Source organism: Eriocheir sinensis, chromosome 21 (assembly GCF_024679095.1).
Source record: "Eriocheir sinensis breed Jianghai 21 chromosome 21, ASM2467909v1, whole genome shotgun sequence".
Classification (NCBI taxonomy): Eukaryota; Metazoa; Arthropoda; class Malacostraca; order Decapoda; family Varunidae; genus Eriocheir; species Eriocheir sinensis.
Genome location: NC_066529.1, coordinates 1,149,667 through 1,167,217, shown reverse-complemented (window position 1 = coordinate 1,167,217; position 17,551 = coordinate 1,149,667). Strand labels below are relative to the sequence as shown.

At 39.8% G+C, this 17,551-nt stretch overlaps 2 protein-coding genes across 3 annotated transcripts; one reads left to right on the top strand and one right to left on the bottom strand.

Moving 5' to 3' along the window:
* Positions 1-948: 948 nt before the first annotated feature.
* LOC127001489 (replication factor C subunit 5-like) lies at positions 949-11,230 on the top strand. Its single transcript, XM_050866050.1, has 9 exons — positions 949-1,128; positions 3,100-3,164; positions 3,821-3,948; positions 4,895-5,057; positions 5,659-5,818; positions 7,683-7,788; positions 8,150-8,255; positions 9,178-9,255; positions 10,829-11,230. Exons 1-9 carry the CDS (start codon positions 1,091-1,093, stop codon positions 10,981-10,983), a joined length of 999 nt encoding a protein of 332 aa, XP_050722007.1. The 5' UTR covers positions 949-1,090; the 3' UTR covers positions 10,984-11,230.
* LOC127001490 (D-aminoacyl-tRNA deacylase-like) lies at positions 11,001-16,202 on the bottom strand. Of its 2 annotated transcripts, none has more exons than XM_050866051.1 (6): positions 15,985-16,202; positions 13,394-13,483; positions 12,649-12,739; positions 11,980-12,082; positions 11,712-11,844; positions 11,001-11,169 (listed from the first exon to the last, which is right to left on the bottom strand). In XM_050866051.1, the coding sequence occupies exons 2-6, from the start codon at positions 13,434-13,436 to the stop codon at positions 11,066-11,068; spliced, it is 474 nt and encodes a 157-aa protein (XP_050722008.1). In that variant the 5' UTR covers positions 13,437-13,483; positions 15,985-16,202; the 3' UTR covers positions 11,001-11,065. The 2 variants fall into 2 exon arrangements, with proteins under 2 accessions (XP_050722008.1, XP_050722009.1); XM_050866052.1 differs by having other exon boundaries at positions 16,083-16,202.
* Positions 16,203-17,551: the final 1,349 nt, after the last annotated feature.

The window sequence follows — 17,551 nt, the reverse complement described above, 5'->3', positions numbered from 1 at the left end:
CGCCGGGGATCGAACCCGCGACCAGCGTAACGGGAGAGCCACTCCTTTACCAGTCGGCCAAAGAGGTGCCCCCACTGGCTAAGTGGGTTATGGGAGGCTCGCCCATCAGGCAAGTCAGCATTACACCAGGAATAGTTTTATGACTGGTGGTAGTGTGACCCTTCTTGTGTACCCGACTGTACCGTGAACCTGAAGAAACACTCATTAGAACCCGATTGACCCTTTCTTTGACCTTTAGAAATAGGTGATGTGAGAAGCGAAAGTGTTTTATAATACCGGCAAGAGAGAGATAAAAGAGAGGGTTTGCCGGTGTTTGAAAGGCGCTGCGAAAAATGGTCCAAAAATGACGTCTACATTCTTAGGTACTGTGACTCTATCAAGATAATTTTTTGAATGGAAGGTGACTGACAGGAATAGTGAGGGTCTAGAATGGAATGTGAGAAAGTGGAAGAAAGAGATAGACAGTGCAGTGAAAGGTGACGGTCTGAGGAGGTGGAAGCATGCGATGGAGCGAAAGACTACTTTGGAGTGGTACAAGGAAAAGGAAGTCCCGCAGTGTGTCAGCTGGTATGATGGAAGCCTGGGTGGTGATCTTCTCTTCCAAGCTCGAGCGCAGTGTATGAATGTGAATGCAAGAAATTACAGGTGGTCTGAGTCCCGCAGCAAAGTGTGCCAAATGTGTGACAGGGGTGTGGATGAAACTGTCGTGCATGTGATACTGGTGTGTGGGAGGTACCGGAGAGAAAGGACGGAGATGATGAGGGTGGCTGGGATGTGAATGGGAGGATTGCAAGAACGTAGAGGGAATGGATGCTGCTGCTGCTGGGACTGATGCAAGTGATAGAATTATAGAAGCCATGAAGAGTTTTCTGGAAAAGATGTGGTGTGCAAGAATTAGGGAACTGGAAGATTTGTAATGGATACTGCTTGTGTTGTTTTATTTTTACAGGTTGTGCCGATGCGAAGGCCAGACTCTCCAACGGGTCACCTGTGCAGCAAGAGCAAGAACAAGGGCCGCCGCGCGCCAAAACCCAACACAACACGGCCCAGCTGACTGGACTGGACAGGGCGGCGTGACGGAGCAGCAGCCATGGGGATTCAGGATAAAAAGGACGTGAACTTACCATGGTACGTGGAGGTTAAATTCTTAATATTGGGCAGTTTGGTAATCGCAGGATTTTAAAGGCAACAAACTTGAGGGCTGGCCAAGTAAATTACAGTGTGTAACGATCAACATTCTTCAAGAGTATGATTGCATGCACGAGTTGTCTATAATCAGCGAAAGAAGTAACACTTCTTTAGTTACATCTCTAAGGAAACTCATGAAAATTTGCTGCTCGAATCCTATTCCTAGCTGGCGGGGCACCACCGGGCAGGCCATGGAGGGTGACCCGCAGCACGGTGACGGATGCACCAGCCCAGGCATGCAGTGGGTGGGCTGGGGAAAGACTAGTGTGGCTGGTCGAGTGTATCTTCCAGAATGACTAGTTAAAGATGGATATACAGAAGTACACCCAACCTCTATCTAGGAAGATATTATTATAGAAGTACACCCATCTCTTCAAAGGACACCTTTATGCTTCATGATGTACTTTATGCACATACACTGCAAAGGACACCTTTGTGCTATATGAAATACTTTGTGCACATACAACACTGCCGTAATGATGTGGTTGCAAATCACTTGTTCATTTGATATTCAGTTCTTATTGTATGGTCTGTCGAGGATCATTTCTATTTATCACATTTGGCAGCAGAGCTCAGGTCAAGTAGGGTTAGGTTAGTTTGTTCGTTTAGGTCAGGTCAGGTTAGGTGTACTTGTTTCTGATATATACTCAATAAACCTCGTGCTGCACTGTTGGTTGTTGTCACTGGCAGTCAGCAGCCCACTGGGCATACTTGTGGAATTTTGTCGCTATAGTCCATTCACCTAAGCTGGATCCCTCCTAGCAGTGGCTGGGTCCCTATCTGAGTAATTATGTACAATGCTGATTTGCATATTTGAGATAACATTGATAGGATCAGTTGAACAATTGCCCCCCAGACCGCTCTGGTGGGACGATTCTTCAGTTGGGCAGAGTTGGGGGGGCAATTCTTCAGTTGATGACAGGACTACAGCGGGCGGCCAAAACCTCACTGGTAGACCTGACATCAGGGGATCAAAACCTCAGCAGTTGACCTCACCTCACCTTAACATTTTTGACTAACCTGACAAAACCTCACCGGTAGACCTGACATCAAGGGATCAAAACCTCAGCAGTTGACCTGACCTCACCTTAACATTTTTGACTAACCTGACACAACTTGTGATCAGTTTTAGCACCATTGGGTTCATGTATTCAGTCTGTAGTTCGACATGGCCCGTGATACATTCAAGTCTGTCGTGCTCCCTCTGCTTACTAAGGATCCTTTGCCTGTGGCTTAAACAACATCGACTTTTAAGAAATGAAGTGAAGTGTGGCAATTGTGACGATGCAATGAACTGGACTAAACATGCCAAGTGTAATGATGGTTATGCATGGAGATGCCAAACGAAAGGCATAAACCAAAAATAATATATTAATTTCTGATATTTCTAGTTGAGGGGGCAATTCTTCAGTTGGGCAGAGTTGGTGGGGCGAATCTTCAATTGGGAACTTTGGGGGGGGCAGTTCTTCAGTTGATCCCATTGATATAATAGATATGATATTGAAATAATATATATAATATTGAAAATACAAGCTTAACACTTAAATTTTCTGCATTATTGCTGATATAAGGAAGACCTGTCATGTTTTACTCTCTCAACACGTTTCTTTCAATCTATTCTCCAATGAAGATGGTAGTCACTTCTTGTCCTTCCTAGTCAGTTGAGCTTTGTCAATTAGTCAGAACATAGACTATACTCCATCTCTAGCCGTACAACATAATCATATCTTTGTCCCCGCTGTCGTCTTCAAAGGAAACGTTTAGGAAACCTCTTCTCTCCATTACTTGTTTACTCAAGGCAGGGGGAGGGGAGGGGAGTGTCCCTTTTTTTTTTTTTTTGTGTGTGTGTGTGTGTGTGTGTGTGTGTGTGTGCAAAAATTGGATCATTAACTAAAAAGGTGCTTTTTTCAGGGTAGAAAAGTATCGACCTGAAACTCTGCAAGAACTGATCTCTCATGAAGATATCATTGCCACCAGTAAGTACAGGATGATAAAGGTAGGTAAAGTTGGGGGCATACCCTGTAGCAGCGCATGGCCTCGGTGCTCATCTCCGTGACATTGTCCATTGAGCCTGTGGTGGGAGGGAGCCCATTACCCCGGGACACAGGGCCAGTGTAACATCCGGGTTACCACAGTTTACCTTCCCCAGGTTTCCCCAGGTACCCATTTATCGACCAGCCTGAAAGGGAGGATGAACAGCTTGGTGAGCTGCACGCCGACCGTCCGGGCCGGGATTCGAACCCGGGCCCACGGAGTAACAATCTTCAAGAAAGCGCTGAAGACTCACTTATTCACTAAATCCTACGACTTAACAAATATGAGGATTGAGGACAACTTTAAGTGCTAATATTACTGTTATAATGTTAGCGGCCCTGTGGAGCGATGCTATGGCGGCGGACAGGGGCCTGAAACCTCATCAACGGTATGTATATATATATATATATATATATATATATATATATATATATATATATATATATATATATATATATATATATATATATATATATATATATATATATATATAATTATTCTGCTGCCCTATCCTTAAAAGGGGTGGGTTGCTGCAATGGTAAAAATGGAAGGAAGCAGCTGTTGCCATTGGTTTGTAATTGACTTTATTTCTTTCCAGTTGAGCGCTTCATTGATGCAGATCATCTGCCTCATCTCCTTTTGTATGGACCACCTGGTACAGGAAAGACTTCCACTATTTTGGCTTGTGCTCGTAAACTTTACTCACCAAAGGAGTTTAACTCAATGGTATGTTATGTGCTTCATTAGATAAAAATATAATCACACCATTATCATCATCAGCCTGTATCAATCCACTACAGGACATAGGCCCATCCATCCCAAGTGTTTCCATTTGTTTCTGTCCTGTGCCATATTTAGTAAATGTTCTTTAGACTTCTTAACTTCCTCACACCACCTGCCTGGTGAACAATTTAAAGTGTTTGCAGAACAACTTACAACAAGAAATCCACTTTCAAAAGACCTTCAAGAATGAATGGTTTCCTTAGGTTGAGGCCTGCATACACTATGGCATGTTATGACTTAATTTGAACCTTGTATGCCATGTTTATCACCCCTTGATGTTTATGTTCCCTGCCTCATGCAGCCTAAACCCAATAATATTCATACTTATTTTCCACAAGGTGAACTTTGATTGTAGCAAAAAATAGAGCCACATAACAAGGGGATCAAGTCTAAGATGAGTTGGATATGCACATAGTATCCAGACTGCCACCCCATAATCTTGATCTGTGTAATAGTGCCAGTGATGAATGGAGCAAGTTTTAAGTGACGTATATGATAGGTGAATAATTTTACTTAGAAAATATTTCTTGTACATGAAAGTGTAAGTGAAAGCAGTACATCTCATATACAAGGAGTATGTTGGTATAGTATTTCAGATATGAGGTTGAATTTGCAATTTATTTTATTATGCAGGAAAGTGTAAATAAAAGCAATACTTCTTTTATGAGACATGGAAGAATGTTACATAACAGACACAAAGTAGAATTAGAAAGTGTATGTGATAATATGACAATATAAACATTTTGGATTATTTCTCATGCTGTTTTCACCCCTTGTATAGGTGTTTCTTGCAATAATTTATACTGGTTGGTTCAGTGTAATGGCTGTCATAGTGAGAGGTAATTGTCTTCAATCTTCAGATGCTCTAACATGCTTATTAAAATTTCAGGTACTGGAACTTAATGCCTCTGATGACCGTGGCATTGGCGTAGTGAGGGAGAGGATCTTGAACTTTGCAAGTACGCGAACCATTTTCAAATCAGGTTTCAAATTGGTTATCCTAGATGAAGCTGATGCCATGACCAATGATGCCCAAAATGCTCTAAGAAGAGGTAAGACTATAATTTAGTAGTAATTTAGGTAAGTCTTTTAACCCCTCCACTGCGATTGGTACAGATTTTGCCTTCACTGGTAGCCTGGTAACATATACTCCCAGGTCTTTCTCTGCCTCTGTGGTTGATAGTGGAGTGTTTCCCATGTGGTATTGGTGTGCTGGATTTCCCCTCCCAAGGTGCATGACTTTACATTTTTCTTCATTGAATTGTACCAGCCACTTTTTGCTCCACTCCTGCAGCTTGGTAATGCTTCTTGTAGGAAGTCCACATCCAAGGGGTTAAAGTGTATTCTTTTACATAGAATTGCCATTATTGGTCCTATATATTCTTTCCTGTACACTCGACCCTCAGTTGCCTGGACTAATAGTGGAAGCACCTTTCTTTTGACTTATTTCCTAAAACATAAATGATACCCCACTTGCCTTCACAAGAAAATAAGTGACTTATGATGATGGCAATATCTATAACTATTATTATTAGTCCTTAATCCTTGAGATTATATTGCTTAAGTAATCCTTGAGATTACATTTACTACAAAATATTATACTGATCAATCTGTTTTAAGCATTATGATAAAATATCAATGTTTTCTTTTCAGTGATTGAAAAGTTTACAGAAAATGTTAGATTTTGTCTCATCTGCAACTATCTGAGCAAGATTATTCCTGCCATTCAGTCCCGCTGCACACGCTTCAGGTTTGGCCCACTCTCCTCAGAGCAGATCCTTCCAAGACTGAATTATGTCATAGAACAGGAACAGTAAGTATCAGGCTTTCCATTTATATTTAACTTTGTAATAGTGAAACTATATCATTTTCAACATTTATAATTATTTAATTATTATTTACATGAATTATGTCTGGAGATTTATAGAGATCCTGCAAGACAGAAACATTCACTGCTTGTGATTATGATGAAAGTAGAGGCACAACAGATTCACTTGGGTTGCTATATTTTTGTTTGTTTGTGCCACTTCTGATTTTCTGAACACATTTATTTAATCTAATACCTGCCTGCATATCTAGTGGTACCATATTAGCAAAGGTGGTAATGAAGGTGGAGATAAGCATTCTGGAAAAGCTAAAGGCAGGTTTGTGTTGGCTGTTAAATGATCAGCTTTTGAGCTTTGTGTAAATCTGTTTTCCATCAAACTAATTATTGAATATTTGGGAGTTGTGCCAAACACCAGAGCTGTGCATCGCTAACGAATTTGAACTTCCGCCATCACAGATCCGCTAACTTATTCCATAACTTTTGCAATCACAATTCTGCAAATTTTGAGATTTAGTTTAAATCGCAATCACAAATCTGCTATCGCAAATAGCTACACTATTTGCAGTCTTCCGCCACAAAACTTGACACCGCAAACAAAAATTCTATTGTCAATAGCTCTTGAATTTCTTTTCACGCTATTTGCGATGTAATGCTGTAGCATGGCATTCAAAGTTTCAATTTTTGTTTTTCTAACGACTTAGAGTATAAATAAAACTATTTTTTTATGACCTGCATTGACCATACATACGCTACTGCAAGTATGGACGATTTGTAATTATACCAATTAATTTGTAATAATCTGATTAGCATTTATTTTCAACTTATTTTTCATGACAAGGGCCAAAGGAAGTTCATCAGTGTGACTCAACTGTTTCCATATTCATATGCCCTGTCTCCTTCAAAATACTTATTATGATGTTTATAATAAGATCCCCAGAGAGGTTTATGTGAATAGCTTTTTGTAAAAAGTGGAAAAGGCAACAACTTAAAAAAGTTTTGAAGTTAATCAGTTTTTATTTTAATATTTGAAGAATCTATCAGATTGAGGCTGTCCCTTACATTCATGAAATGAATGTTTAAGTCTAAAAAAATCCTCCTATGAATCCTCCATTGTCATCTCTACTTCCTCCACCTACTGTTCCATAGTGACGTTATTTTCTGGCTGCTGGGCTCTGGTGGATTGGACAGCTTAACCAGCTTAGCGTGGTGTAGGGTCTGTAGGCCTATTATCCATGCTAGATGTCTTTCGATACTTGTACATGGTCACAGACTCACGTACAGGCAGTGTGGGAAGTTGGGGCAGCAGAAGTGTACTCGTGCATGGTCCACTACAAACTGACTGACTGGCCACCAGAGAGCCTGTCATACAACTAAGTAACAGGAGATGATGAGCCAGTACATGTTTACACAGGTGAAGTCAGTGGCAATTGGGAGGCAACTTGCCTTAAAATAGAACTGCTGGCTAGTAACTTGTAGCACACTTGACTTGAATCTCTATACTTGCCTCGTGTAAACTAGCCTTTAGCAGGGGTAGGCGCGCTGGGAACTGGGCTGGCTCCTCCACACGTTAGCGGAGGTTAGTGGAAGTAATACCGCAAATGCTAATCCGCAAATTAGCGACCTTTCTGTCATACGCAAATCTGCAAATGAAATTAAACTTCCGCTATTGCAGATTTGCGGACTAAATAGCATTAGTGCCCAGCACTGCGGCAAACACAGAGCTGGAAAATTAAATGTTGCAAAGCTTGGTGCTTCACTGTGTGTTCAATTTTCTTGATCTTTGAATTTGATGCAAATTTATTGTTAATGCAGCAGCACTTTGTACTGAATTTCATAACAAACTTTGCAGAATAAATGTTTCTGAAGATGGTAGAAAAGCCTTGCTGACACTGTCTGGTGGAGATATGAGGAGAATTATAAATATTCTTCAGTCCACATCAATGGCATTCAATGAAGTAAGTTTCATATATTGTTACAATTTAAGTTTACGGGAGGAAATGTATTTTAAGATATCTGAATTACACTAGTCAGTGATTTTGTCATGAGAACAGATTAGATCTCATGGAAGTACACAGTAAAATTCCTTTAATTGAATTGCAGTGGACCTGTGCTTGTTCAGGTTAGGGAGTTTTTTGGGCTATTGGACATCCAAAATCTTTGTAAATATATACTTACTACCGGCCCTTGGCATTCACAATAGTTTTGTTCAGGAGGGCAACAGGAACAAAATGCAGAAATTCCTGACATGAAGTCATTGTCCTGTAGTCAGTGGCATCTCAAACATTGTAATTCCCAATTTTTTCTCCTTTTCTCCAGGTAACAGAAGATAATGTGTACATGTGTGTAGGCCATCCTTTGCGTTCTGACATCACTAACATCCTGAATTGGGTGTTAAATGAAGAGTTTGAAACTGCTTATAAAAGTATCCTTTTTTATTGATATTAATTAACTACCTATTTATAATTGTCTTCATGTGTGCATCTTTTCCATCTACTTTGATTCTTACAGTTTGGAGTTGCCTCAAGAGAGACTAGCAGAACAGTCCTCTGAAAGAGGCTGTAGCAGGTCTCCCTTGAAGGTAGAGGCCATTACACAATGCAGGCAAGCTCCAGTATTCTCACTGTCCTCATCCTGTTGTTTATGTAATATGCTGCCCTTAACAGTTTTTGTGGGCCTTCCACCTGAGTCTGCCACTATTTATTTACTTTGATATTTAACTGTTGAAGTATTTGCCATGAAGAAGTCACGACGGAGCCCTCTCTCCCACGACTTCTCTCGAACTCTAATCATTAGTTTGGATTACGCTTTCCTTTTCCACCTGCCACATATACTTGATTAATATAAATGTTCTATGATCTAGGCCACCCCCAGGTAATTTTGATAAACTGCTTCCCTGACAACACCTAATTAACCACCAACCAGGACCTTAGGGTTTTGTTTCCTAGACTGCCACCACTACATTGCCTCAGGGGAAGAACAGTCTGTGAAATAATAATATTCTCCAAACTCTGTCATATGCATCAGATACATGGATGTGGAATGTAACACAGCTATCACATATACATGCAGTGGGTATTAACTATGGAAGAGGTGTGTGCGGTGTGTCAGGGATGGGATGGAGAAAGCAACGGTGGCATATTCTAGACTTAATGCTGTGCTTCCCAACAATTAAAACAACTTTGAATAAAAATCAGTCGGATGTTCATGTCACAAAAAATATTTGGGTATAGAATTTAATGGTATAAGATGCCTGTGGATTTGTTGATAATGATAGCAACACCATACTGTCTGGGGATGGATAATTTTAAAGTTACTTCATTCATTACTCCTTAACTTTGTATCAGAAGTGTCAGAGCTCAAGGTTGCAAAAGGATTTGCTCTTCAAGACATCCTGGCTGAACTCCACACTTTATCTCATAGAAGTAAGTGAATATTATGGTTTATGTATTAAGTAATGGCCTATCTTCTTAAGGAATTGCATATTTTTTATTTCAATGACGATATTCTCTCTCGCTGTATCTAAGAGAGAGATTGTCAAGGTCACTGGCCGCTGACGCAGCTACAACCAACCATATCTCATATTCTCTCTCTCTCTCTCTCTGCATCTAAGAGAGAGAGAGAGAGTGGTCATAGGAAGATGAAAAAGACAAAAAGGAGCTAGTTGTCGAGTAACACAAAAAACACAACACACAAATGACAATATATGCTGGAGGAGGGAGGGAGAGAGCGAGAGAGAGCAAGGCAGAGGGAGAGGGGAAGGAGGGAGGCAGCAACCAATCAGGAGATATGAACACGTTATGTCTCTGCAGGGGGTGGGGCTAGGGGCTGCGGGTTAAAAATCTAACAACCTTTCATTAAATATGCACCTGGGCAGAGCTTAGAGGCATCGCGCGGGCAATTTGAACAACTTTTGGATACGGATACGGTGCACCCGGATAACGGAGGGTTTACTGTATGTATATATATATATATATATATATATATATATATATATATATATATATATATATATATATATATATATATATATATATGGCACCCAGGAATGATCCCCCCCAGATCTCAGTGAATCTTAGAAAGGGCAGATCTGCCACTGCCCACCCCCATCTCTCTCTCTCTCTCATTCCACTCTTCACGGCACCACCAGAGCATGTGTGATAATATAGAGGACCATATAACTTCCTTACTACAGTAGCCTATAATATTGTCACACCTCCCATGACTATACAGTTGGTTGAGAATGCCTTTACCGAACCCTGACTCAATGGATTCAGTTGCGTCAGGGTTCGGTAAAAGCCTTCTGGGGCCGTTGTGAGCAGTGTGGCGATATTATAAGTTGCTTCACTTAGCTATGAGGCTACAAAGTCCTCTGTAATATTACACATGCTTTGATAGTGGCCCGAGGAGTGCCACAAAGAGAGAAAACGAGGAGGGGGCGAGGCACAAGCTAATCGGGTAGTTGGGGGGCAGAGCATGTTGAGGAAGTGGTGCTGCAGGGCAGGCAGGGATTCTAGTGTTCTCTAGATTCCTTGAAGGTATGGGTGTGGTGGCAGGAAACAAAAATAAACAGTAGTACATCATGGGAATTTCAAATCTTATGCTAATCATACTTTTTTCAATTATCTCTGGCTTGTTTTATTTCTGTCAGGCCAGATTTCTGGATAGTCAAGGTTTTACTGTAATACAAAAATTAATTGCAGATCATTCTTATATTGCTTGGATATATGAGAGCTTATCAGCTCCATGGTTGGGTACAGCTGAGTGAGACATAGAATACTATTGGGGAGGGTGTATGTGGCTTACTAAAATATAAAGAATGGACTAATTATAATTTTGTCTCGGAAATAAAACTTGCAGTGAGGTATGTTTTTAATGGGTAATTTTATTATTAGAATGTACTCTACTCAGACCTTCACCCAGAGGCAAAATTAAATTACTGTCTCTATGCTTGGTTGTGGCTGAACAGCTGTTAAAAGTGTATGAAATTATTTTCAGTTGAATTTCCTGTGGAAGCAAGAATACAGTTAGTGCAGGACTTATCAGAGGTGGAGTGGCATCTGTCTGCAGGAGCATCTGAAAAGATACAACTTTCGGCAGTCATTGCATCATTCGCAAAAGTTAAACACATGGTTGCGGAAATGGCAACCTAATGAGAATAAGTTAAGCGTTTGTAAACTCATTAAGTTTTATTATCAGTAATAAATAAAGTTCTGGTAACCTTGTTGTACATTATTAATCATTCATTTCACTTGTCTTCTTTTGAGGAGATTCAATAGTGATTGTGACAGGTCCATCATTTTCAATGTGCACTTGCATCATTGCCCCAAATTTTCCATCTGTAAAAATGGGAGATGTTTGTTAGTTAAAAAAAAAATTGTAATAAAATTTTTAAATACATGTTTCATTTCCTCATAAATAGATTCCACCTTTTCTGCGTGCTACGCTGACAGACGTGCATGTATATGCTTGGCCAGCCAATCACCGAAACCTAACTCTGCAATTACTCAACTTGTTCGGTACGTCCTCACACATATCAGACTGGCAAAAAAGTCTGTCAAAGCCGAAATTCATTATACTGAGGTCCATAAAAACAAGGGCTTACTGTATACATAGGTTACCCATTGAAGCAAATAGCTCTCCCAACCAAATCTTATATCATTCAGACCATTTATTCATTCATGTCTATACATTAATTGTACAACTTATTATTACTTATTATGCTACTATTTTGCCATTAGAAACTTATCACAAGTTTAAATTCAGAATAACAGATGACGTTTTCATTCATAGTTAAAAGCACAAAGAAAGATCAGCCATCAGCAATTGAAATCCCTTCTACACTGCAGTCATGTCAATATGCTTAGTATAGTTATCTTACCTTGCACCATATCACCCTTATACTGTTGGCATAGATGAGTCATGAAGCCTTCATAAAATTGCTGTGCGGATTCTCCGGGCATTGCATATCGGTAGTCGGGTTTATTGCCTTTAAGCTCACAATACAACGTGAACTGAAATTTTGCAGATAAATCTATGTGAGAAAGATTCCTTAACCAAGGGACAAATATTATCAGATACCACTCAAAATTGTACTTAATGCGAAAAAAATCACTCATTTCTCATTTTGAATAAAGAAACATGCTAACCTGAGAGATACTAAGTATTTCAAGACCAGCATCTTTAACACCCAGCTGCCATCGTTTCCCAGTCTTGTCTTCAAATAGCCGAGTATTCAGTATCTTACGAACCCTGTAAAAGAGAATCATGTATTGAACAAAAAGATCATGGGCAAAATTTCATGAGACACTGTACCCCTCATAAAAAGACCTGGGTGTAACCATAGCCAGCAGGGAGGGAGGTACAGTACCTCGGTGGCTGAGTGTATAGCAACGTTGTCAAGTGTTGTGGTATTCATACAAAATCACTTATTAAAAAAAAAAAAAAAAAAAAAAAAAAAAAAATGAAACCACTTTCTATCCATATTAGAAAATTAAATTTTAGAAGTTTTAAAAATTAATTTAGAAATAGGTAATAGCTGACATACAAGAGAAAGTGACTGTTTGGATTAATGTGACAGAGCAGCCAACAGAGAAATATCCAAGGGAGCCAACTCACATATGCTCTTAACATTCTGGATCCTCTATAGAAGAGTGTTAAAGGCTCTTTCCTGAATGTAACGAGCTTACAAGCCGAGATATCAAAATCTGGATTCATATGTTTCTACAGTATTCTTCACAATAACCTATTCATAAATATAATTACTTGATAGTATAACACAACAAACTAATATTACAACTTTACTGGAATTTACTTACATGTATTCCATGTCCTGCTTAGTGTCATTCTTGTGGATGCCAATCAGGACACAAAGGCCTCTTCCTATGGAACTAATAACATCTTCCCCAACTGATGAAGATAGAAAAAAGTAACAATAAATGATGTTACATATTTCTCCAAAGTACCAATCTCCTGAAGAATTTATGAGGGCTTGACAACTCACCCAACTGTGAGTACTATAATTTATATACACTAATTAAGTCAATTATAGTGACAAACCAGGCTCTAAAATCATTCATTTGCGGACAATATGAGACACTCCATCAGATCTATACGCCTTCTGAGGATTGAGGCCAGAGAGGGCATAGAAAATATCATTCTTATAAATTTTTATAACAGGCATAGTGGAGTCAGAAGGGGAATGAGTAGGAGGAATGGAATTTTTAGAGAAAGTTGAGTGAATAGTTCAGCTTTAGAGACATGTGACAGTATTGTTACCATCAGGACAAAGGAGAGGTGGGAAAGATGAAGTAAAACTGTTAGAAGATATTTTTTGCTAGATGCCATAAGACTTGAGAGAATTAGAGAAAGCAAGGTTGTGTCACTTTCTATGGATTAACAAATTTTTGGCAAGTTGAAGAACAGATTTGGTGAGAATCTGGGCAGAAATGTAAAGACCATGATTAGTAAGAGTGTACAGGCTTGGGTAATTTTTGTGAGCTGGCCTCTATCTTTAACAGCACGAGAACAAGCATTTAAATTTGACAATTTATGACCACTCACCTGTGACAGAAGCCCGATGTACTCTCTGTATAACAGCCTTCATGATGGAGGAGAGAGATTCTTAGAAGTATCTTCTCTGTTCTGAAGAAACTGAAATGTAGTACATTAATTTGTAAGGGGCAATGTCAACCTAACAACATATTATATTACTCTAATCTTGAGAACGAATTACTATGTTGTGATTTTATGAATATAGTTGATATTTTACATTACTTTTAAACCTGTACACTGCTAAGAGACTACTGAGTGACTTAGTGAGCAACTGCTAAGCACCTCTTTTGAGCATGATTTTCAAATTCATCCCACAAAAATTCTGGAAGAAGTACAACCCTGATAGTGTTTTGTCAACACTATATAGTCAGGCAGTATATCCCACCCTCACCACAAGCCTATAGGCAGTTCTGCCATTACAGTCATGTCAAAGAGCGTCTACTTTCTCTGTGTGCAACCCTGGTGATGAGAACAACACTATTGCCCATTGTAGGCAGCAAGGGAGGACTTACTGGAACAGGAGGAAGCTCTTTTTTAGCTCAAAGCAGGCTGATATGTAGTGAAGAGGCAGTAACTAAAAATTAAATATTATGTGTGTGTGTCAGTGGGGGAGAAGGTGGCTGGAATGAAGCCTTGACCAGCACTTCATCAACCATCACCACCACTGTCTTTATGGTCAACAAGGCCATCGTCTATCCATCCCCCCATACCATCTCATCTCCCTCTTCCTGCAGTGGACTGAGTTACCGTTCGTGCCAATGAATAACTACAGTGTGAGTATCTGGAAGTGCAAAGTAGTAGAGCAGAAATAATTAGGGAATAGGTAGCAAAGGTAAAGGTGGGCGCATATGCTATAGCTACGTGTAGCTGCAGTGCTCATCTCCAAATCATTAGCGTTTTGAGCCTGTGGTGGGTAACAACCAACAACCAATTACCCTGGGACAGGGGCCAATATGAAATGCAGGATTGCCACAGTTTACCTTCCTCACTCCCCAGGTTTCCCCAGGTACCCATTTATCGACCAGCCCAAAAGGGAGGATGAACAGCTGGGTGAGCTGCCAGCCTTGACCAGGATTTGAACGCAGGGCAAGAAAGTTGTAGCCAGCCATGCTGACCACTAAAACACTGAGGCACACTTTAGGGAATAGGTGCGCTATATATTTCTGAGGGTGAAATATATTGTTTTATTATACCCATAAGTTAAAAGTTCTACAAACTTAGCTGTGCCAGGCAGTAATGGTTCAAAACCCATCCCACAGTTTATTTGGTGACTTAAATATTTCATATTATATTCATAGATTCATTAGGATACGAGTTCTTCCACACGAAGCCATGGTGATCAATGTGTCTTTCTCAGAAGTACATTAACTTATTCTTCCCACTGCTGTTGTTTCCATATCTTTGCTACTAAGTCAAGTGAAACAACTTTAAAATAATCTTCTTTGGTTCTCTTAAAAACCATTGGCCCTTACATTCTTGACTAAATGAAGGTCATTTCTTTTTTTCTTTTTTTTAATCTCACTCAGCTGCTCATACTTCCCTTCAGGCTAGTTGATAATTGGGTACCTGGGGAAGGTAGACTGGCAATCCCAGATTTCACATTGGCCCGTGCCCTGGGGTAACTGGTTCTTGCCTACCACAGGCTCAAAGGCCCAACGGATCAAAGTTGAGCACCACATCAACTGTAGCATATGCATCCACCTGTACCTTACCTTACATCTTTTCTCAGTAGGTTTTTTTTTTTTTTTTTTTTTTTTTTTTTAACAAGGCCATATTTTTTTCCTAAAAAGTTTGTAGGAAGTTTGACATGGATTATACTGATCAGTTTTGGTGCCCCTATTACTGAAAGGACATAAATTTCCTAGAGCCCATACAGAGAAGAATGACTAATATGATACAAGGCTTTAGGAACCTACCTTAGAGAAAGACCCCCCCCCCAAAAAAAAAAAAAATAATAATAATAATAATAATAATAATAATAATAATAACTAATAATATCTTACATGGACTGCATAGGGATTTTATTGGGATGTTTAAATGGATTTAAGGAGATTAGCAAGAGCAATTTAGGTGAAGTATTTATTTAAAAAACTGATGTAAGAACACAGGCTTGTCAAACACAAAAGGTACATGGAAAGATTTACCAAATTAACAGAAGACCCTCAATACGCAACACATTACTGATTCTACAGAAAACTTTTGTTTAATGCAATTCAAATTTGGTCCACAATACTGACCTACCCCATGTGACAATGAGCCCAGTCAGTCTATAAAGACATAATAAAAAGTAAATTATTGAACCGACCTTCTACTGTACAAAATAATGAAGTAAAATAATCCGCTAAGGAATGCAGTTGATAATCCTCGGCACTACCTAGCCGAGTAATTCCTATTAATAATTTAAAGATGATTCAAGAATCCCCCAAGCTAGGCAGCTAAGACCTTATAGTTCTTCCTATGAGCTGGGACTGAAGTTGCACCTTCTCAGTTGCAAGCCAACTATCATACACACTTAGCGAGCCAGCCCCTATTCTCATAATTAAGATCTTAGTATCAGTAAGCTGCCTGGGATGCCCCCAAAACAAGGATATGTTACTGACCTGAGGCAGATGGGTGGAAGGCTGGGGGATGATCGTTGAATGTTTTGATTTTCTGGTGTACACAGGTCATGGACAGCAACAGGGTTCTAGTAACTTACCATCTTCTTAGCAGTGGTTACACCACATACAGTCACTCCTGAGGAGAGCGTAGCTTCTCAAATAGGTGAGGAGTGGTCTCGTGACTATGATACAAACAACACGTCTGCCCTCGATGGTGTCTGTTGAGCAAAGAGGCATCGCAACATGATCAGAGGCCCTAAAGCCAATAGTTTTTTGTCCCATCTAAGCTTCAGAACAGAAATGATTCCAGTCTTTATTTATCAAATAAAATGTATAACAATCTTATTATTTAATCTACCTTTACCAAATTTATACCATTTGTATGTTTCTTTAGGCTGGAGGAAAACTAGATTTTCCAACAGCTTTATAGAGCATCCTTACAGAAGTTCTTAAGCATCTATTATAAGCTTTCAACTTTTTCTTCTGAATGCCAGAACAGTTTCTGTAAGGAGTGTTCAACTAGTGATTTCATTGCCTTTTGAATGTTTCCTGGTCATCCTCTCCTTGACATTTCATTGAAACTTTTACTATTGCTTCAGAAATCTCAAAAAAAATTTGAGAGCCTGACAAAAAAATTTCCTTACTTAAATACTCTCCAATGGATTCCATCATTCTATCTGTACTTCCATTTATTTTCTCTCTGTATTCTCTATGTAAGTAATTTGATAGTGTATTCAGGATTCTTGGGAGCTGGGGGCATCAACTTCATCCACAACAATTGTCTTGATGTCTTCTTGGAGACGTGCGACGCTGCTCAAAGTGAGGAAGTTTCAACATAACATTAAGGACACTGAATTTTCACTCTGTTCATCTTCATCTTCATTTTCACTCTCCTCTGCTTGATCATAAGTTTCCAGTCTTCAAACATCTCAGCCGACTGTTCTTCATCAACTTCATGAAATTCTGTTGGCATGTACATCTCTTACAGCTACCACTGCTTCCTTTGTGCACTGCCCCTTGCTCTGGCAAGCTTCTCTGATGTTAATACATTTCAAAAATACTTTGATACTGACCATCTCCTGTGGGATTTTTGGTGCTGGGGGTGCAGCTGTATCAGATGCAGGAGAAACAACTGGAGTTATTTTTTTTTATTTTTTATTTTATTTTTTTATTTATTTTTTTTTTTTTTATGTCTTGGCCTATTGCGCCGGTAGGCTTCTTCCTGGTGGATCCTGATGGTCAGTCCAAGGCTTCTTCCTGGTGGGTCCTGATGCTCGGCCCAGCCCGTTCTGGCGCAGGCGAGTGTTTATAGTGGCGCCATCTTGCATTGGCTCATGCTGCCCTCCCAGAGCTCATCTTTAATCCTAGAATCTAGAGTTCGGGTTGATAGGTGGTCTTCTGGACAGCATGTGGGTAGTTTTAAGCCACTCGGCGGCGTCTGAAAAATCCCAGCTTGGTGGCACCGGGCGGGGATTGAACTCACATCCTCCTGAACGCGGGGCCGTCTTGCTATCTGTTCAGCCACTGCCTCCCTGCACTGTTGCAATGTACACCTGCGGGAAACAGC